Genomic DNA, 20,536 nt, shown 5'->3' with positions numbered 1-20,536 from the left:
CTGTAAATTCCAAGATGATTCTCTGCCTGGTGTTTAAGAAATAGATATCAACTAAAACTAACTTTGTCAAAGAGAAAGATTTTTTTATTCTGATTTTTAATTGTTGTGTTACTTGAGCTTTCTGTTTTTAAATCTAGTACTGAGTATAGAGATTATTGCCTATTTTTTGGACTGTTGATGGTAGAGTAGCATTGTGGTGCAATTGTTATTTTAGAGATACAACTTTAAGTGCAATACATTCAAATCTACGTAGAAAAGAGTCATATTATAATAGGATTCTATATGTGAAATTACATGTCTTTTTTGGAAACTGTTTAGACCACAGTTTGTCTTTTAAACTGTCAGCAAACCCTAGGGGTAAGCCCAGAAGCCATATTTATATTGAAAGACCCCACCTTCCTGTCCAGAGCTGAGCTAAACAGTATTTGTTGGGAAACCTGGGAATTCTCCTGGGAGAATCTGTTAGTCAATCAGTCTCTAAAGTAGATGAATCTGTGCCAGGTAAACTCAGAGTGTTTAGATTGGCCATGCTTAGCCACGGGCTCACCAAGAAGACAACACAGCATGTAGATAAAGAGAATCATAGAAGGAAGCAAAGACTGTGACCTTTGAAATGGAAGGAATATTTTCTTATGTTTCTGGTTTCCGTTCCTTGGGTAAAAGTTTTGCCTTGAGGCGTCCCTGTATTTTCTCAAGTTCTGCAAGTCCCCTTTGACTATAAACAACAATTGTAACAGCATGGTCAGGTGAGTTTGTAGCATTACGGCAGTGCCTTTCTCCAGGGGCATATTTGTTTATAGGGAGTAAGGAACTGAAATGAGGATAATCCATACCCCCAAATCCCTCCCTCTTCCTAAATTAAACACATCTTCCTCAATTGTTTCTCCTAATCATCTGAAAAACTGGTTAATTTCAAAATGAAGATATGGTTCTATAAAGCTGAAAATCACAGAAACTTTAGTAAACTAAGAGAACATAATTTTCTTCTAATATTAGAAAATATTTTATAATGAAAGTAACATCATATGTAGAAATGCTTCAGTGAAAAGAAAGTATTATCCTTACATTTTATCCTCCAGGATCTTACAAGATTTCTTCATTTCTTCAATCTTGTGTTCCCACTCTCTTACTGATTCCTGTAGTCGTGCTAATTCTAAATTGTGATCACTAAGAACCTGTTGAAAATTCAATAAGTCATCAAATGACTCATGACAGCAGTTGAATTCACTAAATATTCATGTATCATCCGTTCATCTTTTATACTTGGGGTGCCTTTAAAAATCGATCATTATATTTCTTGTTTCTTTATAAAACAAACTGAGACAGAAATAATTCTGAAATCATCAGAAAAGAAAACAAAATTTGAGAGGGAGAGAAATGAATTATAGCAATAGGAATGTAAAAACTATCAAAAAAAAAAAACTTTAAAGACATGAAGTAAGCCAGAAAGAAAAACACCAATACAGTATACTAATGCATATATATGGAATTTAGAAAGATGGTAACAATAACCCTGTGTACGAGACAGCAAAAGAGACACTGATGTATAGAACAGTCTTTTGGACTCTGTGGGAGAGGGAGAGGGTGGGATGATTTGGGAGAATGGCATTGAAACATGTATAATATCATATATGAAATGAGTCGCCAGTCCAGGTTCAATGCACGATACTGGATGCTTGGGGCTGGTGCACTGGGACGACCCAGAGGGATGGTATGGGGAGGGAGGAGGGAGAAGGGTTCAGGATGGGGAACACATGTATACCTGTGGTGGATTCATTTTGATATATGGCAAAACCAATACAATATTGTAAAGTTAAAAAATTAAATTAAATTTAAAAAAATAAAATAAAAACATATCCATTAAGTGAAAAAAAAAAGACATGAATTCATCTTTACTACCATTTTAAAAATTAAATATACATTTTAATAATTATTTTCAAAATGTTATTCCAGGATACTGGAATGAGTATTATTTTAAAAATCAAAACAAATCGGGTCTTTTGCCTTATTTGATAGCTATGTTCATGCTGAAGATTTTTTCTTAATACTTAATCAGCATTTTGGAAATGGAAAAACTTGGTATGATGAAAAAATGTTAGCATAATTAAAAGAAAGAACTATGAATGAAGAAAATTCATAGTGAAACAGATATTTTTATAACACAGTTTTAGTAAAAGAAAAGGGAAGGCAAATTTATTGGAGCTTAGATCTGCATTTCCACCTGTGAGGGAAAGTGGAGCTGAGAGGAAAGCTAGTCAAACAGATTCCTTTGCTCTCTGCATAGAGTTACCCTGGGCAGATCATTTAACTTCCCCCAATCCTGCACACCAGTGTGGGGTCAGAGAACACATGTCAGTGGTGTAGAGGCACTCTCAGTCATGTCAGGTGAGACAGGTGAGTGAAAGCTCCCCAAACTCCTTTTTTTCTCTAAAGCACTCATATGACTGGACTTGTGGACTATAGTTCCAGAGTTAACAGGAGTTTGAAATCCTAGAACTGCCATCAAAAATCAGTAGATTGTCCAAGGGACTCTGACTGATCATCATTAGTGACTATATGCCCAAGGCTGGTCCAGCCTGATCTTCATTGCCTCTAGCCCTTTAACCTCTCCACCCTGGACTGTAGGGCACCTTGAGAATCAATCATACACTGTTCTTCTTTTCTGCCAGAATCACATTAGCTTGACCTGGTTGCAGAGTTTTCTAAACCAAAGGTGAACCAACATGAAGGTGAACCTGAAATTCCCAGTAGTCTCAAGTTTGTGGCCAAAATGTTGTTTTCTAATCTCAGGAAATAACAGCATCAACCACAATAAACTTTACCAAATACAAAGCACTCAGCTAAAAGCTTTATAGGCATGACCTCATTCCTTCTCCACAAAAGTCCTCTAAGTAGGCAGTCCTATGACCTCCATATTATAGATGAGGAAACTCTGGGTTAGTAAAGCCAAGATTCAGATGCAGGTTTCTCTGATATGTATCTGAAGCTCATGCTCAGTCATGTCTGACTCTTTTGAGACCCCATGAACTGTAGCCTGCCAGGCTCCTCTGTCCGTGGAATTTTCCAGGCATGAATACTGGAGGGGGTTGCCATTTTCTACTCCAGGGGATCTAACTGACCCAGGGATCAAACCTGCGTATCCTGAATTAGCAGGCTAGTTCTTTACCACTGAGCCACCTGGGAAGCCCCTGTGATACTGCCATTGTGCTTTAAACACTCTTCTCCACTGGTAAGGTGTGGTGGGGTGTTGGATTGCGGGGAGGTACAGAGACACTGGGTTTTCCTCATAGCTCAGTCGGTAAAGAATCTGCCTGCAGAGGCTGAGACCCGGGTTCGATCCCTGGATGGGAAAGGTCCCCTAGAGCAGTAAATGGCAACCCACTCCAGTATTCTTGCCTGGAAAATCCCATGGACAGAGGAACCAGGTGGGCCACAGTCCATAGGGTCACAAAGAATCAGACATGACTTAGTGACTAAACAACAACAATTCAAACAGATAGAAGAAATCACTAAAGATTCATTAATTCAACCAATTATGATAGATTATAGGTGTTTCTATTTTAATTAACATAGAAGTAGTATCAACACTGACACCGTCAACTATAGTCACCTCCATAAGATCAGTTTGCTCATCTTTAAAATGAGGATAACTCTCATTTTAAAGTACTATCACAGTACTGGCTTTTTCAATGTTATCAATTTTTAAAAGTAAAAGTGCATATTAATGTTCTTGTACTCAGTATAAATGGAGAGCCCAAATTCTGTTTGATTATCACATACTCAGAAATAAGGAACCTGTCCATGGTTATTCACTTTGTTATACAGAATAAAGCAATCTCACGGAAACATCACATAAGGTTCTGTATGCATTTGGTCAGTTCTGTATGTGTTTTTTAAAACCAGCTTTATAGTACTTTGGCCTATTAAAGGGACTTCATGCGTAGCTCAGTCAGTAAAGCATCTGCCTGCAGTGAGGGAGACCTGGGTTCAATTTCTGGGTTGGGAAGTCCATTAAATGCAATTTATACCTAAGGAATTCCAAACTTACTTCTTTTCATCATACTCCTGAAGAAAACATAACTGCACTATGACACTTTAAATAATATGTCAGAAAACGCTAACATGCTCAAAACATTCTCCCCAGAATGGCATGAAGATGAATGAAAATCAACTCCTTTTTAAAAAAAACTCCTGCTATATTTAAGGCAGTGTATATTGAGAAGCCTGGGGTCAGACATGAAAAACCAGTTTTTATTTTTTCTTACCACTGTGCTCGTAGTAACAGTTTCTCTCATTTTTGTCATTGTAAGCCTTAATTTATCCAGTTCTTTCTTCTTTGCGTAAGTTTCCTTTCTCTTAAGTTCACAGAGTTTTTTATATTCTTCAATCTGTATTAATAAACATAATAAACCAATCAGAAAGCTTAAGATGACAACAAAGCTTAGGAAATCCTTTAAAAAATTTTTGCCAACCTAATTCATATTTACATATACCATATTTGGGCTTCCCTGGTGGCTCAGATGGTAAAGCGTCTGCCTACAATGAGGGAGACCAAGGTTCGATTCCTGGCTCAGGAAGATCCCCTGGAGAAGGAAATGGCAATCCACTCCAGCACTCTTGCCTGGAAAATCCCATGGACAGAGGAGCCTGATAGGCTATAGTCCATGGTGTCGCAAAGAGTCGGATACAACTGAGCGACTTCACTTTCATACCATATTTAACCTAAGTATTTTATCAAGTTAAAACAACCAGGTTTGGGCTTATTTTGAAGCATCAAAGGAAAAATAACAAATCACAAAGACCGAACTGTAATTATAAAATGTTGAACTAGTAAATTTAAAGTCACAAAAAAACAATGATCATTAAAAGCAAATTATAAAAGTAGCTTTTGTTCTAAAATTTACTAGTAAAACATAAAAAAATTTACTGGTAAAATACAACAATATATAAAATAAAAAAAACAGATTTACAGCACATTAGGAGAGCAAAGGAAGGAATTAGGAATTGTTCAGAAATTTAAATTCACATTATTTAATGAGGAATAAGACAGACCAAAACCAAAATTATTGAAGGTACGGCAGCTCACAGCCCTGAACAACTTACCATTGTGTCACCCATACCAGCTCCAAGAACTAAAAGATCCTTACTTTGATTTGTCTCTGTTTCAAAAGCACCTGGTATTTGGCAGAAATGCTTTGTGGCTATGCCTTAAGAGATATTCAGTGGTCAAATGCCCTGAACTGGCTGTGTGTCTTGACCACAGGAATGCCCTTCCTGTGCACATAGACCTTGAGGTGTCGGAAAGTTAACTTTGCTTCTTTACCATGTTAAGATCTCTGCCCAAACAGGGTATTTGTACTCTGTAGGAAGCCCACTCCAGTGTTCTTGCCTGGAGAATCCCAGGGACAGGGGAGCCTGGTGGGCTGCCGTCTACGGGGTCGCACAGAGTCGGACACGACTGAAGCGACGCAGCAGCAGCAGCAGCAGCAGCAGGCACAACTCAGGAGAAGGCACTGGCACCCACTCCAGTACTCTTGCCTGGAATATCCCATGGACGGAGGAGCCTGGTGGGCTGCAGTCCATGGGGTCACTAAGAGTCGGACAGGACTGAGAGACTTCACTTTCACTTTCCACTTTCATGCACTGGAGAAGGAAATGGCAACCCACTCCAGTGTTCTTGCCTGGAGAATCCCAGGAACGGGGAGCCTGGTGGGCTGCCGTCTATGGGGTTGCACAGAGTCGGACACGACTGAAGCGACTTAGAAGCAGCAGTAGCAGCAGGCGCAACTCAAGCCCTGTGCGAGGAAGCATGAAAGACGGCGCATGCTCCAGCTGCCCTGGTTCTATAAATTTCTGCCCCTTTCCTAGAGCCCTGATGACTGCTAACTCCTACTCCTCAGAATTCGTTTACTCTCCTTCCTTCAGGAAGATGGTGTATTTAGGGCACAAGCTCTCTCTTCTCTGTTCCTCTGTTCCTTAATGAACTGAGTTCCTGATTTGCTATACCGAACCCTGTTTCATTTGACTGGCATTTGCGACACTGGCAAAGGACCCATAGAGAGGGGTCACCAACCTGTTGGGGACTGATAAATTTTCACATATTGAGATATAAGGAAGTCACTCTGGCTTATATACATCAGCTAACCTGAATTTTATGCTAACTAAAATAGCCTTTTCGTGGTCTATCATACCTGCATTCTACATCAGCTGTAACTATTTAAGAAAAGGAAACATTAATAAGTAAAGAAAATCCGTGTTAAAAATAAAGATTAAATGTCCCTCTTCCTGGGATGCTAAGTAGCTGTTACTCCTCTGATGATAAGACTCCCTTCCCAGGTGCTGGTATGTTCTTTCTTTTTCAGAACGTTGAAGAAAGGTAACTCTGACTTGTTCAGTTGTCTTTGTTCTGACAAGATATAAAACTGTGCTGAAAACCCTGCTTCTCCAGAACAGCTCCTTGGAGTAATCTGGGAAGATGGTTTCTGAACTAGTTCTTAGGCTCAAATAAAACTCTTTTCTGTTCTTATTATAGATTTTGTTTATTGACTATTTTCATTAACAAGATAAATAACAATTTTACTAAGATCAAACATATTGTGATTACCTGTCAGATCCTACTTAAATGAGTCACCTTCTTATCAAAATCAAACACATCATGGATTTGTTGGTAAGATGAATTATCAAGAGCAAGGCAAGTGAGTAGTAAGGCCTGAGAAAGCATATTTAACTTTGTATGAAAGAATTAATGAAAATATACAGTGGTGTGGTTTTCCATCAGTCTCAGCCAATTCACTCAAAGTGGCTACTCTGAATGAATGTGGTCATTATCAATTATCTCTGCACTAGGGCACAGGTGCATTAAATGAAACTTGGTGATAATAAATTTTGTTGAAAATTGATATTCTGTCCTCATTCTTTTGCTTAAATCTTCTCCCAAAGTCTTGCAATTAAAGAAATAATATTAGCAAAAACAATTCTGTTTTGTGTTAGAGGAGACCTTACAGGTTTGAAGACTCTGACAGCTATAAACAGGTTTTCCTTTCTCACTGGAAATAAAGGAAATTAACAAGCTGTTACCATGGCATATGATGTGCATTTAGTGAGCATCAGTGGTAGACTCCTTAATATCCACCCTAGCTGGTCTAGCCCACTAGTACATGCATTCCCTTAGGATCCATTAGTATTCTGGGGTGGGCACTATCTTAACCTGGCAAGAAGACTTATGTCCCTGGTTGGGAAAGGTTTTCTTCTTCTATGTGAATATGGAAGCATATAGTCCAGTTGTCACTGGCAGGCATCTTGTGATGATGAGGGAAACCAGCCTTAAAATGAAAGATGGAAGAGGGATGAGCCACTGAATTAGCTAGTTCTGGAGTCTGCCCTACCTTGGGAATTCCTACTGTGTAAGATGATAAATGCCCTTACTATTTAAGCAAGTTTGAGTCAAGGCTTTTGCTATTTGCATCTGAGTACTCTAATGCGTTTCCTTTTCTCCCAGGGCACTAGACCAAGGGTAGGCAAACTACTACCTGTTGGCCAAATCCAGCCACTACCTGTTTTTGTAAAGCCACACTTATTCGTTTAAGTAGTGCTTTTGACTGAGAAACACTATCCACAAAGGGAAGGAGAACCTATCATGTTCTCAAATTCTCAATCTGAAGTCCCTCTGGGCTTCCTTTTTAACATTTTATGTAAAATATATATTATATATAATATATTATATTCTTTATATTAAAGAATAGGAAGGGTTGGGAGAGGGTGGAAACTTCTCTCGAGGGCTTAAAATGAAGTTAGAAACTCAATCATTCAATACAGTAATATTATAGAGTGCCTACTACACGCAAGGTATGCCAGGCACCCATCATGGTGCTAGAATTCAGCAACAAAAAGACAGACAAAATCTCTGCCTGGTGGAGTCTTCCTTCTGGTGGGCAAATGTCAGTAGTACTCAGGCCACCACTGACCATTGTTTCAGCCCCAGCAGAAGTAAAAAAAAAAAAAGAGAGAGAAGGCTTTCCCCACTCCCCACCTACACTGCCCTGCACATCATCCCTCAAGCTGTGCCCATGCAGACACATCCCTCTTTTTACCCCTGTAACTTCAGTGAACCCCTCCAGTGTGGGAGTTCTGGACTGCTCAGAGTCAAGCAGAGGGCTGGAAACTGGGTGAAATGAAGTCCTCTCAGCGTTGTTGTGGGTAGAGAAAGAAAAGAGGAAACACCGCTTTTGGTTCTTATTATTCTGACACCATTTCACTGTAATAACAATAAATCCAAGCAAGGTCTAGCCCAATGACAGGAGCCACGGATTTCAGTTGACTCAGCACTGTAGTGCAGGCTAACAATGGCTTCATCCCCTGAAAAGGTCCATGGAGCTTGACGTTTTACAAATTCTGGGTAGTGGTTGCAGACTGCCCAAGGGACCCCTTGTCAATGACTTCACAAAAGCACCTGTTCTGAGGATGACTAAGACTGAGCTATTTACACTTAAAAAAAAAAAAAAATCCATGGTTTTAGTGCAAAACTGTTTCTGAAGACATAGGTGTGCTCTAAAGGATAAAAACTCTCAGACCTAACTGGAACTTATGAACAGTCTTATCATGAAAAAAGGTGGTGCTAGTGGCAAAGAACTTGCCTGCTAATGCAGGAGATGTAAGAGTTGTGGGTTCGATCCCTGAGTTAGGAAGATGCCAGGAGGAGGGCATGGCAACCCACTCCAGTACTCATAACTGGAGTATCCCATGGACAGAGGAGGCTGGAGGGCTATGGTCCATAGGGTCACAAAGAATCAGACACAACTGAAGCAACTTTGCACACATCACTGAAACAATCACAGAACCAAATTGAGATAAGAACGAAGAGGGCAGGGGACAAAGCCATGGAGAAAAACAGGATACTACAAAAACTGGTTAAACTGGATAGGCCCAGGATGGCAGAAACTTTGACTTTCAGTTGACCTCGAGCCTCTTTATAGGCTCATTGTAATATATTAGCATATGCTAAATGACACACCCACAAGTGCCATGACAACTTGAAAGCTGACCATAAAAAGCCAGAAAGCGGGCAGTGACCAAATTTCTGAAAATCCCCACCCCTCACCCAAAACAGCCATGCAGCACTAGAGTGACTTTGAGGAGATATCCCACATCCAAGGGCAAAGGAGAAGCCCCAGCAAGATGGTAGGAGGGGTGAAATCATGTTTAGAATCAAACCACATACCCTCCAGAGAGGCTCAGAGGGCTCAAACCAACCTTGTGTGCACCAGGATCCAGAGACCCCACGGAGACTGAGACAGAACTATGTTTGAGTGTCTCCTATGGAGGTATGGGTCAGCAGTGGAATGCTGCAGAGGCAGGGGCTCTGGGTGCAGCAGACTTGAGTATGGCATAAGCCCTCTTGAAGGAGGTTGCTCATTAACCCCACCATAGAGCTGCCAGAACTTACACAAGACTGAGGAAATAGACTCTTGGAGGGCACAAACAGAACCTTGTGTGCACCACTGCCCAGGAGAAAGGAGCAGAGACCCCACAAGAGACTGACTGAGACTTGCCCGGGAGTGTCCAGGAATCTCCCGTGGAGGCATGTGTCAGCAGTTGCCTGCTGCAGGGTTGGGGGCATTGAGTGTACCAGTGCATGCATGGGACCTTTTGAAGGCCATTATCTTCATTAATGGCACAATAGTTTGGACCCAGGTAAATAACAGAAGAAATGGAGTAGCCATCATGGTCAACAAAAGAGTCCGAAATGCAGTACTTGGATGCAATCTCAAAAATGACAGAATGATCTCTGTTCATTTCCAAGGCAAACCATTCAATATCACAGTAATCCAAGTCTATGCCCCAACCAGTAATGCTGAAGAAGCTGAAGTTGAACGGTTCTATGAAGACCTACAAGACCTTTTAGAATTAACAACTAAAAAAGATGTCCTTTTCATTATAGGGGACTGGAATGCAAAAGTAGGAAGTCAAGAAACACCTGGAGTAACAGGCAAATTTGGCCTTGGAATATGGAATGAAGCAGGGCAAAGACTAATAGAGTTTTGCCAAGAAAATGCACTGGTCATAACAAACACCCTCTTCCAACAACACAAGAGAAGACTCTACACATGGACATCACCAGATGGTCAACACCGAAGTCAGATTGATTATATTCTTTGCAGCCAAAGATGGAGAAGCTCTATACAGTCAGCAAAAACAAGACCAGGAGCTGACTGTGGCTCGGACCATGAACTCCTTATTGCCAAATTCAGACTGAAATTGAAGAAAGTAGGGAAAACCACTAGACCATTCAGGTATGACCTAAATCAAATCCCTTATGATTATACAGTGGAAGTGAGAAATAGATTTAAGGGCCTAGATCTGATAGATAGAGTGCCTGATGAACTATGGAATGAGGTTCGTGACATTGTACAGGAGACAGGGATCAAGACCATCCCCATGGAAAAGAAATGCAAAAAAGTAAAATGGCTGTCTGGGGAGGCCTTACAAATAGCTGTGAAAAGAAGAGAAGCAAAAAGCAAAGGAGAAAAGGAAAGATATAAACATCTGAATGCAGAGTTCCAAAGAATAGCAAGAAGAGATAAGAAAGCCTTCCTCAGATATCATTGCAAAGAAATAGAGGAACACAACAGAACGGGAAAGACTAGAGATCTCTTCAAGAATATCAAAGACACCAAAGGAACATTTCATGCAAAAATGGGCTCGTTAAAGGACAGAAATGGTATGGACCTTACAGAAGCAGAAGGTATTAAGAAGAGGTGGCAAGAATACACAGAAGAACTGTACAAAAAAGATCTTCATGACCCAGATAATCACGATGGTGTGATCACTGACCTAGAGCCAGACATCCTGGAATGTGAAGTCAAGTGGGCCTTAGAAAGCATCACTACGAACAAAGCTAGTGGATGTGATAGAATTCCAGTTGAGCTATTCCAAATCCTGAAAGATGATGCTGTGAAAGTGCTGCACTCAATATGCCAGCCAATTTGGAAAACTCAGCAGTGGCCACAGGACTGGAAAAGGTCAGTTTTCATTCCAATCCCAAAGAAAGGCAATGCCAAAGAATGCTCAAACTACTGCACAATTGCACTCATCTCACACGCTAGTAAAGTACTGCTCAAAATTCTCCAAGCTGGGCTTCAGCAATATATGAACCGTGAACTTTCTGATGTTCAAGCTGGTTTTAGAAAAGGCAGAGGAACCAGAGACCAAATTGCCAACATCTGCTGGGTCATGGAAAAAGCAACAGAGTTCCATAAAAACATCTATTTCTGCTTTATTGACTATGCCAAAGCCTTTGACTGTGTGGATCACAATAAACTGTGGAAAATTCTGAAAGAGATGGGAATACCAGACCACCTGATCTGCCTCTTGAGAAATCTGTATGCAGGTCAGGAAGCAACAGTTCGAACTGGACATGGAACAACAGACTGGTTCCAAATAGGAAAAGGAGTACGTCAAGGCTGTATATTGTCACCCTGTTTATTTAACTTATATGCAGAGTACATCATGAGAAATGCTGGGCTGGAAGAAGCACAAGCTGGAATCAAGATTGCCAGGAGAAATATCAATAACCTCAGATATGCAGATGACACCACCCTTATGGCAGAAAGTGAAGAGGAACTCAAAAGCCTCTTGATGAAAGTGAAAGTGGAGAGTGAAAAAGTTGGCTTAAAGCTCAACATTCAGAAAACGAAGATCATGGCATCCGGTCCCATCACTTCATGGGAAATAGATGGGGAAACAGTGGAAACAGTGTCAGACTTTATTTTTCTGGGCTCCAAAATCAGTGCAGATGGTGACTGCAGCCATGAAATTAAAAGACACTTACTCCTTGGAAGGAAAGTTATGACCAACCTAGATAGCATATTCAAAAGCAGAGACATTACTTTGCTAACAAAGGTCCGTCTAGTCAGGCTATGGTTTTTCCAGTGGTCATGTATGGATGTGAGAGTTGGACTGTGAAGAAGGCTGAGCGCCGAAGAATTGATGCTTTTGAAATGTGGTGTTGGAGAAGTCTCTTGAGAGTCCCTTGGACTGCAAGATCCAACCAGTCCATTCTGAAGGAGATCAGCCCTGGGATTTCTTTGGAAGGAATGATGCTAAAGCTGAAACTCCAGTACTTTGGCCACCTCATGTGAAGAGTTGATTCATTGGAAAAGACTCTGATGCTGGGAGGGATTGGGGGCAGGAGGAGAAGGGGATGACAGAGGATAAGATGGCTGGATGGCATCACTGACTCGATGGACATGAGTCTGAGTGAAGTCTGGCAGTTGGTGATGGACAGGGAGGCCTGGCGTGCTGTGATTTATGGGATCTCAAAGAGTGCAATGAGTGATTGATCTGATCTGAAATAACAGGGAGGGAACACAGCTCCACCCATCAACAGAAAATTGGATTAAAGATTTACTGAGCATGGCCCTGCCCATGAGAACAAGACTGTTTGTGTTTTCTGTTTCCCCCTCAGTCAGTCTCTCCCATCAGGAAGCTTCCATAAGCCTCTTATCCTTCTCCATCAGAAGGCAGACAGACTGCAAACCACAATCACAGAAAACTAACCAATCTGATCACACGGATCACAGCCTTGTCTAACTCAGTGAAACTAGGAGCCATGCTGTGTAGGGCCACCCAAGACAGACGGGTCATGGTGAAGAGTTCTGACAAAACATTGTTCACTGGAGAAGGGAATGGCAAACCACTTCAGTATTCTTGCCTTGAGAACCCCATGAACAGTATGAAAAGGCAAAAAGATAGGACACTGAAAGATGAACTCCCCAGGTTGGTAGGTTTCCAATATGCTACTAGAAATCTGTGGAGAAATAAGTCCAGAAAGAATGAAGAGATGGAGCCAAAGCAAAAACAACACCCAGTTGTGGATGTGACTGGTGATAGAAGTAAAGTCCGATGCTGTAAAGAGCAATGTTGCATAGGAACCTGGAATGTTAGGTCCATGAATCAAAGCAAATTAGAAGTGGTCAAACAGGAGATGGCAAGAGTGAACATTGACATTTTAGGAATCAGCAAACTAAAATGGACTGGAATGGGTGAATTTAACTCAGATGACCATTGTATCTAGTATTGTAGGCAAGAATCCCTTAGAAGAAATGGAGTAGCCAAAATATTCAACAAAAGAGTCTGAAATGCAGTACTTAGATGCAGTCTCAAAAATGACAGAATGATTTCTGTTCATTTCCAAGGCAAACCAATCAATATCACAGTAATTCAAGTCTATGCCCTGACCAGTAATGCTGAAGAAGCTGAAGTTGAACGGTTCTATGAAGACCTACATGACCTTCTAGAACTAACCCCCCCAAAAGATGTCCTTTTCATTATAGGGAAATGGAATGCAAAAGTAGAAAGTCAAGAAATACCTGGAGTAACAAGGCAAACTTGGCCTTGGTGTACAGAATGAAGCAGGTCAAAGGCTAAAAGGGTTTTGCCAAGAGAATGCAGTGGTCATAGCAAACACCCTCTTCCAACAACACAAGAGAAAACTCTACACATGGACATTACCAGATGGTCAATTCTGAAATCAGGTTGATTATATTCTTTGCAGCCAAAGATGGAGACATTCTATACAGTCAGCAAAAAAAAAAAAAAAAAAAAAAAAAACAAGACGGGGAACTGACTGTGGCTCAGATCATGAACTCCTTATTGCCAAGTTCACTCTTAAATTGAAGAAAGTAGGGAAAACCACTAGGCCATTCAGGTATGACCTAAATCAAATCAATTATGATTATACAGTGCAAATAACAAATAGATTCAAGGGATTAGATCTGATAGACAGAGTACCAGAAGAACAATGGATGGAGGTTCATGACATTGTACAGGAAGCAGTGATCAAGACCATCCCCAAGAAAAAGAAATGCAAAAGGCAAAATGGTTGTCTGAGGAGGCCTTACAAATAGCTGAGAAAAGAAGAGAAGTGAAAGGCAAAGGAGAAAAGGAAGGAAATACCCATTTGAATGCACAGTTTCAAAGAATAGAAAGGAGAGATAAGAAAGCCTTCCTCGGGATCAATGCAAAGAATAGAGGATAATAATAGAATGGGAAAGACTAGCCATCTCTTCAAGAAAATTAGAGATACCAAGGGAACATTTCATGCAAAGATGGGCATAATAGAGGATAGAAATGGTATGGACCCAACAGAAGCAGAAGATATTAAGAAGAGGTGGCAAGAATACACAGAACTGTACAAAAAAGATCTTCATGACCCAGATAATCATGATGGTGTGATCACTCACCTAGAGCCAGACATCCTGGAATGCAAAGTCAAGTGGGTCTTAGGAAGCATCACTATGAACAAAACTAGTGGAGGTGATGGAATTTCAGTTGAATTATTCCAAATTCTAAAAGAGGATGCTGTGAAAGTGCTGCACTCAATATGCCAGCCAATTTGGAAAACTCAGCAGTGGCCACAGGACTGGAAAAGGTCAGTTTTCATTCCAATCCCAAAGAAAGGCAACACCAAAGAATTCTCAAAGTACTGTACAATTGCACTCATCTCACACGCTAGTAAAGTAATGCTGAAAATTCTCCAAGGCAGGCTTCAACAGTATGTAAACTCTGAATTTCCAGATGTTAAAGCTGGATTTAGAAAAGGCAGAGAAAACAGATCAAATTGCCAACACCCACTAGATCATCAAAAAAGCAAGAGAGTTCAAGAAAAAACATCTATTTCTGCTCTATTGACTATGCCAAAGCCTTTGACTGTGTGGATCACAGTAAACTGGAAAATTCTGAAAGAGATGGGAATACCAGACCACCTGACCTGCCTCTTGAGAAATCTATATGCAGGTCAGGAAGCAAGAGTCAGAACTACACAAGGAACAAGGGACTGGTTCCAAATAGGAAAGGGAGTATGTCAAGAATGTATATTGTCACCCTGCTTATTATTTTATATGCAGAGTACATCATGAGAAATGCTGGGCTGGATGAAGCACAATCTGGAATCAAGATTGCTGGGAGAAATATCAATAACCTCAGATATGCAGATGACACCACTCTCATGGCAGAAAGTGAAGAAGAACTAAAGAGCCTTTTGATGAAAGTGAAAGAGGAGAGTGAAAAAGTTGGCTTATAGCTCAACTTTCGGAAAACTAAGATCATGGCATCCAGTTCCATCACTTCATGGCAAATAGATGGGGAAACAGTGGAAACAGTGAGAGACTTTATTTTGGGGGGCTCCAAAATCACTGCAGATGGTGACTGCAGCCATGAAATTAAAAGACGCTTACTCCTTGGAAGGAAAGTTATGACCAACCTAGACAGCATATTAAAAAGCAGAGACATTACTTTGCCAACAAAGGTCTGTCTAATCAAAGCTATGGTTTTTCCAGTAGTTATGTATGGATGTGAGAGTTGGACTATAAATAAAGCTGAGCTCTCAAGAATCGATGCTTCTGAACTGTGGTGTTGGAGAAGACTCTTGAGAGTCCCTTGGACTGCAAGGAGATCCAACCAGTCCATCCTAAAAGAACTCTGTCCTGAATATTCACTGATGCTGAAGCTGAAACTCCAATATTTTGGCCATCTGATGTGAAGAACTGACTCATTTGAAAAGACCCTGATGCTGAGAAAGATCGAAGGTGGGAGGAAAAGGGAAGGACAGAGGATGAGATGGTTGGATGGCATCACTGACTCAATCGACATGAGTTTGAGTAAACTCCGAGAGTTGGTGATGGACAGGGAGGCCTGGCATGCTGCAGTCCATGGGGTCGCAAAGATTCAGACATGACTGAGAGACTGAACTGAACTGAACTGATGCTGAAGCTGAAGTTCCAATTCTTTGGCCACCTGATGTAAAGAAGTGACTCACTGGAAAAGACCATGATGCTAGGAATGATTGAAGGCAGGAGAAGAATGGGAAGAGAATATGTTTGGATGGCATCACCGACTCAATGGACATGAGTTTGAGCAAGCTCTGTGAGTTGGTGATGGACAGGGGAGCCTGGTGTGCTGCAGTCCATGGGGTCACAAAGAGTTGGACATGAGTGAGCGACTGAACTGAATTGAACTCAACAGCTTCCATGACCCTCCCTGGGTTCCAAAGGGCAGTTCAAACAGTTGCTGTATCAAGGAAGGGAGGAGATGCAGGAACAAGGGAGGAGCAGTCAGGAAACAATAGTGCAGCCTTGAGGCAAGGATGTGATTCCTCAAGAGATAAACATAACAGTATCTTTGAGCTCTTACATCAAGTTCAGTTCAGTTCAATTCAGTCGCTCAGTCGTGTCCCACTCTTTGCGACCCCATGAATTGCAGCACGCCAGGCCTCCCTGTCCATCACCAACTCCCGGAGTTCACTCAGACTCACGTCCATCGAGTCAGTGATGCCATCCAGCCATCTCATCCTCTGTCATCCCCTTCTGCTCCTGCCTGCAGTCCCTCCCAGCATCAGAGTGTTTTCCAATGAATCAACTCTTTACATGAGGTGGCCAAAGTACTGGAGTTTCAGCTTTAGCATCATTCCTTCCAAAGAAATCCCAGGACTGATCTCCTTCAGAATGGACTGGTTGTATCTCCTTGCAGTCCAAGGGACTCTCAAGAGTCTTCTCCAACACCACAGTTCAAAAACATCAATTCTTCGGCGCTCAGCCTTCTTCACAGTCCAACTCTCACATCCATACATGACAACTGGAAAAACCATAGCCTGACTAGACGGACCTTTGTTGGCAAAGTAATGTCTCTGCTTATGAGTGTGCTGTCTAGGTTGGTCATAACTTTCCTTCCAAGGAGTAAGCATCTTTTAATTTCATGGCTGCAGTCACCATCTGCACTGATTTTGGAGCCCAGAAAAATAAAGTCTGACACTGTTTCCACTGTTTCCCCCTCTATTTCCCATGAAGTGGTGGGACCGGATGCCATGATCTTCATTTTCTGAATGTTGAGTTTTAAGCCAACTTTTTCACTCTCCTCTTTCACCTTTATCAAGAGGTTTGTAGTTCCTCTTCACCTTCTGCCATAAGGGTGGTGTCATCTGCATATCTGAGGTTATTGATATTTCTCCTGGCAATCTTGATTCCAGCTTGTGCTTCTTCCAGCCCAGCATTTCTCATGATGTACTCTGCATATAAGTTAAATAAGCAGGGTGACAATATACAGTCTTGCTGTACTCCTTTTCCTATTTGGAACCAGTCTGTTGTTCCATGTCCAGTTCGAACTGTTGCTTCCTGACCTGCATACAGATTTCTCAAGAGGCAGATCAGGTGGTCTGGTATTCCCATCTCTTTCAGAATTTTCCACAGTTTATTGTGATCCACACAGTCAAAGGCTTTGGCATAGTCAATAAAGCAGAAATAGATGTTTTTATGGAACTCTGTTGCTTTTTCCATGATCCAGCAGATGTTGGCAATTTGGTCTCTGGTTCCTCTGCCTTTTCTAAAACCAGCTTGAACATCAGGAAGTTCACGGTTCACGTATTGCTGAAGCCCGGCTTGGAGAATTTTGAGCATTACTTTACTAGCGTGTGAGATGAGTGCAATTGTGCAGTAGTTTGAGCATTCTTTGGCATTGCCTTTCTTTGGGATTGGAATGAAAACTGACCTTTTCCAGTCCTGTGGCCACTGCTGAGTTTTCCAAATTGGCTGGCATATTGAGTGCAGCACTTTCACAGTATCATCTTTCAGGATTTGGAATAGCTCAGCTGGAATTCCATCACCTCCACTAGCTTTGTTCATAGTGATGCTTTCTAAGGCCCACTTGACTTCACATTCCAGGATGTCTGGCTCTAGGTCAGTGATCACACCATCGTGATTATCTGGGTCATGAAGATCTTTTTTGTACAGTTCTTCTGTGTATTCTTGCCACCTCTTCTTAATATCTTCTGCTTCTGTAAGGTCCATACCATTTCTGTCCTTTATCGAGCCCATCTTTGCGTGAAATGTTCCCTTGGTATCTCTGATTTTCTTGAAGAGATCTCTAATCTTTCCCATTCTGTTGTTTTCCTCTATTTCTTTGTATTGATCGCTGAGGAAGGCTTTCTTATCTCTTCTTGCTATTCTTTGGAACTCTGTATTCAGATGCTTATATCTTTCCTTTTCTCCTTTGCTTTTCACTTCTCTTCTTTTCACAGCTCTTTGTAAGGCCTCCCCAGACAGCCATTTGGCTTTTTTGCATTTCTTTTCCATGGGTATAATTAACTACTTGTTGAAGCATTTTTCATTTCAGAGAGAAGGTCACAGTTCCATTACCTTGAGAATCACAGAAGCCATCACAAGACTGCCTTATGCCAGGCCAGACGACCTCTGGATTGAAGGAATGTAGACCCCCGTGTGCATCCTGATCCTTGTCTGCAATCCTTCCCTTGTCTATAAGACTCCCCCCTCACTGGCTTAGGATACATGATTTGGAGGGCATCAGCCCACTGTGGTTACCTTTTGTTGGCAAAACAATAAATCTATTCTTTTCTACTTCACCCAAAACTCTGTTTCCAAGATTCAATTCGGTGACAGCGCGTAGAGGCCAAGTTTCCACATCAGTTCCAGCAGAGCTGAACTCACTGATCCTATCCACAGAAACAGGGCCTCAGAACTGTCAAAGACAACCAAACGACACAGAAGCAAATTCCTACTTCCTATAGGGCTGCATATAAGCAAGGGGCCACCCCAGTGTTGCCATCATTATCACTCGTATTCTTTCCCATGAACTGAGATCGTGGTACAAATCAATCTCCCCCACGGGCTCCAGTGTCCTGGAGCCTCTGCTCTATTCCGGCAGAAGACACCATGGGAACGCTTGCTATCTTCAAGGGCAAATACGTTATTTCTCATATCCTGCTTCAATTCTGTACAATTCTCTATTTAAAAAAAAATCATACCACTTACCTCTTGATTCAGTTTTTCTTTTTTCTTCAAATATTCTGCTCTTTCTCTTTCTATTTGCCCCTCTATTTCTTGAATGTATGTTTTCTGCAATTCTAGTTCTTTCTTCTCCCAGTTAATTTTGGTATAAGTCTCATTGATGTAAATAGTGGTAGTGGCTTTTTCTTTCATTGCGTGGTTGAGTGACAGGACAATCTTTCCATAATGCTTCGCTAGCTCCTCTTGCCTTTCACTAGAGAAAAAGAATCCTTGGCATAAAAAGAATGGCTTTTTCCAGAAAGAAATTTAAAGTCTGTTTGATGAGATGAACCACCATAAAGAGGGAAAATTAAGGGACACTTATTTTAGAGGTGTATTTGTACTGGCCTATACTTGGTTGAGACGAAGGACTGATGGAAACACGGTATCCATCTTGCAACTGTTTATCACTGCCAAAGTGTCTTGGGGTCCTGCGTCACCCCAGCCATCTTCATATACCAGGGAGTTACTATGGGATATTTTGGTTTAAAGCTTACAATGATTCAAATACTGTTTTGAACAGGCAAGTGGAATCTCGCTAGACACAAGGTGTGATATGTAACTTTGCCATGACTACCTTATCATCGTGAGATACATACTTAAGCCAAAGATAGACAAACATCCCACCACTCTTCTAGTCACCTTCTGATGCCATTGCCCTACATAGAATGTCCAGGAGAAACCTAATCCCCCTCTGAAGACAGGAATTGGGGAAGAGGGATCTGAGTCTGTCTTCATGGTTCGGAGGGTGCTTAAAATCTAATTTAAACTCTCTTAACTCCTCACATTCGTGTGTACTCAGTCGCTTCAGTCATGTCAGACTCTGTGTGACCCTATGGACTGTAGCCTGCCAGGCTCCTCTGTCCATGGGATTCTCCAAGGCAAGAACACTGGAGTGGGTTGCCATGCCCTCCTCCAGGGGATCTTCCTGACCCAAGGATTGAACCCATGGCATCTCTTGTGTCTTCTGCATCTCAGACAAATTCTTTACCACTGAGTCACCTGTGAAGCCCTATCTTCTCACAGCCATTGCCGAATCTGAGTTCAAGAGGAGAGGTTAACCTTACATATTCATTGCTGGCCACTCCTACCTGAAGGAGACCCTAAGATTGTGAGAAACATCTGCCCCAGGAATGACAATAAAAGATTTGGAGGAAGAACAGTGATGCCATTTCTCTGTTTTCCTTTTTTCAAATCTCCTGCAATGTAAAGACTTTCTTCTAATCTCCAAAGCTAAACACTTAAGTTCAGGGGGATTGTGTGCAAAGGCTCGGGAAAATAGAAACAGGTTGTTGGTAAGTTTATTTTCCAGAATTAACTCCACCACAGAAAGGCAATTGAAAGAATCCCAGGTTAGATGGTGTCAAATAATGGGTATTTTGTAGGTTTAGTAGAGAAAGCCTGCTAAGAATGAAGCAAACTAAGGATTGAGTAGCCGTAAGGAAGCAAAGCGAAACATATCAAATCAATACACCTGACTAGGTACATTGAGATGGGTTGGTCTCCCAAATTCTCAGGACCTGAGGAAATCCCCTTCCCCCACCCCTGAAGAGCTTGCATGTGTCCAGTTTTTGAGGACTGTCCAGGGGAGGACCAGCCTGTCAGAGAGTGCGGGCACCTTGATGTACATCTTTCTTCCAAAAATGGATGCAATAATTGACTGTAGCTTGGTGATGCTGGTTCATCAGGCAACCCATGTTATG

At 41.5% G+C, this 20,536-nt stretch overlaps 1 protein-coding gene across 3 annotated transcripts in view; it reads right to left on the bottom strand.

Moving 5' to 3' along the window:
* Positions 1 to 20,536, bottom strand: part of CCDC175 (coiled-coil domain containing 175) — an 81,369-nt gene that overhangs the window by 48,234 nt on the left and 12,599 nt on the right. For all 3 annotated transcript variants that reach the window (XM_006069654.4, XM_044924908.2, XM_025295438.3), the window contains 3 exons: positions 18,819 to 19,047; positions 4,266 to 4,388; positions 1,066 to 1,175 (listed from right to left, as the gene is read on the bottom strand). In XM_006069654.4, coding sequence (XP_006069716.3) covers positions 1,066 to 1,175; positions 4,266 to 4,388; positions 18,819 to 19,047 — 462 coding nt within the window. The remainder of the gene's footprint in view (positions 1 to 1,065; positions 1,176 to 4,265; positions 4,389 to 18,818; positions 19,048 to 20,536) is intronic.

The sequence above is a fragment of the Bubalus bubalis genome, chromosome 11, assembly GCF_019923935.1.
Source record: "Bubalus bubalis isolate 160015118507 breed Murrah chromosome 11, NDDB_SH_1, whole genome shotgun sequence".
Taxonomy (NCBI): Eukaryota; Metazoa; Chordata; class Mammalia; order Artiodactyla; family Bovidae; genus Bubalus; species Bubalus bubalis.
The sequence above is the reverse complement of the archived record's forward strand: the minus strand, read 5'-3'. Positions and strand labels throughout refer to the sequence as shown.